General features: G+C 60.6%; 1 protein-coding gene across 1 annotated transcript; it reads left to right on the plus strand.

Moving 5' to 3' along the window:
- Positions 1-520: 520 nt before the first annotated feature.
- On the plus strand, positions 521-3,375 carry ADM (adrenomedullin). The gene is made up of 4 exons (XM_080641185.1): positions 521-740; positions 1,117-1,235; positions 1,372-1,521; positions 1,727-3,375. The coding sequence occupies exons 2-4, from the start codon at positions 1,138-1,140 to the stop codon at positions 2,040-2,042; spliced, it is 564 nt and encodes a 187-aa protein (XP_080497311.1). The 5' UTR covers positions 521-740; positions 1,117-1,137; the 3' UTR covers positions 2,043-3,375.
- Positions 3,376-3,699: the final 324 nt, after the last annotated feature.

Consider the following 3,699-nt stretch of genomic DNA (forward strand, 5'->3'; position numbering starts at 1 on the left):
TTGCCCTATTGTGAAATCTTACTAGCCCATTCCAGAACCCCGGAGTCTCCGCCGCTCTCGGGGGTGGGTGTTGGCGAGACCCCCTCCTCTAGGCTATGCTTTGTGCCCAGTGCTTACTGCTCTGATGGAGTCTGGGGTCGCGGCCAGCTCAGACTCGGAGCCGGCAGAGGGCGCGGTCCACTGGAGACCGCAGCTCCTGAGAGCCGGGCTTTGGCCCATCCGCGTGGTACCCTGCTAGCTCCAGCAGTTCCATGCCAGGAGGCCCCGCACAGTAGGCTGCAGACATACTCGGTAAAGACCCCAAGAGGTTGTACCGGCCCTGCTTTGCCTGGGATTACGGTGTGAATCCTGTGCCCAGAGTCGGGGCTGTGGAAATGCCTGCACCAATCTCCTGAGGCTCATCCCTTAAGCCCTGGGCATAAGGATACCCCTACCCCTAAACCCAAACTCCATACCCCACACCCACAGGCAAGCCATGAGCGCGCCCGGTAAAGGAGCGCGCACGCTGGAAGGAAGAGAGGGAGGGCGGGAGGGCAGCCCAGGCCCCGCCCCCTGCGCTCCTATAAAGCCGGGGAACCAGCGCTAGCCACTCAGAGGTTTCTGGGTGACACTAGACGAAACAGTTGGAGCCTTACCACCTTTGGTTTCTCACTGCAGCTTGGACGTTGGGGTTTTGCCACAGCCAGAGCGCCGTCTCGAACTTTCTCCTCCCAGATCTTGGCAGATCACGCGCTCAGCAGGTAGGTGCGGCAGGCGGGGCGTGTGAAGAAGGGGCCCTTGCCCAGGCGGGAGACTGGGAGCGCTGGGTGAGCAGTCCTTTGCGAGGGTGCGCCCCACATTCTGGGCCCAGCTCGTGCACACAACTGGAACTCCAGACCCCTCTGCTCTGTCAGCCAAATTCCGAAGAGTTGAGCAGGGAACCTGGCACTGGGAAGGGGTCTCCCCTGCGGGGCCTGTCACCCGCTCGGCGAGTGCAAATGCCGCTGGCGCCTCTCTGCGCCCGGGGAGATAAGCGTCCGAGCCAGGCAGACGCGGGCTGACGCTGCCCGCCCTCGATGCCCAGCCAGGGCGGTGCGGCAGGTCCCCGAGCTCACACTCTTCTCTCTCCCTCCCAAGGGTCTGCGCATCGCCGCCGGGATGAAGCTGGTTCCCGTCGCCCTCCTGTACCTAAACTCGCTCGCCTTCCTAGGCGCAGACACCGCGCAGCTCGACGTGGCGTCGGAGTTCCGAAAGAAGTGAGTCGCAGGCAGAGCTTTCCTCAATCCTCGTGAAAGTGGCCATTGGTCCCGAGGGGCTAGAAGTGAACGCGGGTAGCGACGGGCCGGGACCTCGCCTGGACCCATGCGAATCGAGTCTATTTGTGTTTTCTAGATGGAATAAATGGGCGCTAAGTCGTGGAAAGAGGGAACTTCGAGTATCCAGCAGCTACCCCACGGGGCTCGCTGACACGAAGGCCGGGCTTGCCGAGACAATCATTCAGCCACAGGACGTGAAGGGGCCCTCTCGCGGCACCCAGGCCAGGTAACTACGCCCGGCGCTGCAGCAGCGGGGTGGGCAAGGGGAGTTCTTCGCTGCCCTGGCTCTGGGGTCGTCAGGGCAGTGTGGCAGCTGAGGACGCGGTGGCAGTTTCCAGTCCCCTCTGGTCCTAGAACGCTCCTGTTCCTGGTGGCGGGGGCCCGAGCCCTGCTGGAAGAGGGGTCTCATGTGCCTTCCTTTCCCTCTCCAGCAGTCTCACCGCCCGCGTCCGAGTCAGGCGCTACCGCCATAGTGTGAACAGATTCCAAGGATTGCGGAGCTCAGGCTGTCGCTTCGGGACGTGCAGCGTGCAGAAGCTGGCGCATCAGATCTACCAGTTAACAGACAAGGACAAGGACGGCGTCGCCCCCAGGAACAAGATCAGCCCTCAGGGCTACGGCCGCAGGCGCCGGCGCTCCCTGCCCGAGGCCGGCCCAGGCCGGACTCTGCCGTCCCCACAGCCACACGCACGCCTGGCTCCAGCCTCCCGCTCGAATCAAGTGCTGGCTACCCTCTTTAGGATTTAGCTGTGGTAGCAGCTTTCAGTCGCATATGCATTTGGAGGGGACCTCCCGAGGCGGAGGGCTTCCCGAGCCGAGCCTCTCAGCGCTTGGGGACCCGGCTGAGCCAGCCCTGCACAGACCTGGAGTCCCGGAGGCACCTTCCTGCGGCGAGCCCTGGGCTCTGCAGGGGTCTCTCCTCCTCAGAGGCAGCGTTCCTTTCGCCCAAACCCGGTCTGGGTGTCCCGGGAGGCGGGGAGGTGGCAGAGAATCCCAGGGAGTACCTGCAGGCTCACGGAGAGAAACTGAGAATAAAATGCTGAGACCCTGCCGGTGCAAGGGTCTGGGCCACTGCCGTGCCTTCCCCCAAACTGATTTCTCACGGGGTGTCACCCCACCGGAGCGCAAGCCCCACTATTACTTGAACCTTCCAAAACCTAGAGAGGAAAAGTGCAATGCGTGTTGTCTATACAGAGGTAACTATCGATATTTAAGTTTGTTGTTGTCAAGATTTCTTTTGTAACTTCAAATATAGAGCTATTTTTGTACATTATATATTGTATTAAGGGCATTTTAAAGCAATTGTATTGTCCCCCCTCCTCAGTATTTTAATACGTGAATGTCTCAGCGAGGTGTAACGTTGTTTGCTGCGTGGGACGTGTGCGAGTTTGTGTGTGTGGAGGAGACTGATTACCTCTTGTGGAAGAAGGAAACACCGCGTCTCTGTATAATCTATTTACATTAAATGGGTGATATGCGAACTAGCAAACCAATAAACTGTCTCGATGCTGATTCATTCTCGGGTCACGCGTCGTGGGAGGGAGGGTGTCCCTGGTCCTCGGCGGCCTGGGAGCCTTTGGGTCGCGCTGCCTGGCGTGGGGAGGTGGGAGAGCTGCGCGGGTGGGCGCTGGCCCCTCTCCGTGCCCGCTGAGCTGTCAGGAGTCCCTCTTTCTGCGGGGCGCGCGGAGCCTCGCACAAATGGCCCAAGGCTTTGCGGAGACACCGAGGTACTGCCTAGATTCTCCGGGTTGCGCGTCCCAGGTTTTACGGAGTTGCTCACTGCCCTGCGCGAAAGCGCGCCTCGGATAGTTGGGGGGGTCTCCGGAGCCTGCTAAGTGAGGAGTTCCCCAGGGCTGCCGCGGTGTTAAAGTGAGAGGATACTCCAGCAAAATGTTCAGACTCCTCCAGGAAACTGGCAGCGGGGCGAGACACCTCAGTCCTCTCCAGGCCGGGTGCCCCAGCGTGCCGGCGGGCTCATAAGCGAGGCTGTGGCGCCCCCAGCCGGCCGCCTCGGACCAGCGCGAGAGCTGTCAGGCAGTACGTGCGGTTTAATAAGTTTTCCTACGTGGGAGTCAGCACATAGCCTTAATGAAGGAGGAAAAAAAAAAAAAAGTTCGCAGATGCCAAGCAGGGCCAGCCCCCCAGACCTGCACGGCGGCTCCCGGTTCGGGGACTGTGACTCAGCGCCCACACGCTGCGCGCTGTGCAGCTGCGGGCCGGAGGCACGAGGGACGGACGTGCCGCAGGAACCGTGCGCCTCTGACAGCCTCAGACCTTCATTGTTCCACCTCCCCTTGCTGTTCTCCTCTTCCTTCCTCCTTCCCAACCCTTTTTCATTTTTTTTCTCACTTCTCTCCAGCCTTCCTTTCTCTCCTTCCTTCCTCTTTGCTTTCTTTATGCTTCA

This window comes from Plecotus auritus (assembly GCF_963455305.1).
Source record: "Plecotus auritus genome assembly, chromosome: 9".
NCBI lineage: Eukaryota > Metazoa > Chordata > Mammalia > Chiroptera > Vespertilionidae > Plecotus > Plecotus auritus.

What these genes read in the sequence shown, in the direction of transcription:
- ADM (XM_080641185.1), top strand. Translation starts at nt 1,138, where the DNA reads ATGAAGCTGGTTCCCGTCGCCCTCCTGTACCTAAACTCGCTCGCCTTC. An exon ending in GCGTCGGAGTTCCGAAAGAA is followed by an intron (nt 1,236 to 1,371) that starts GTGAGTCGCAGG and finishes TGTGTTTTCTAG; the next exon opens with ATGGAATAAATGGGCGCTAA. An exon ending in TCTCGCGGCACCCAGGCCAG is followed by an intron (nt 1,522 to 1,726) that starts GTAACTACGCCC and finishes TTCCCTCTCCAG; the next exon opens with CAGTCTCACCGCCCGCGTCC.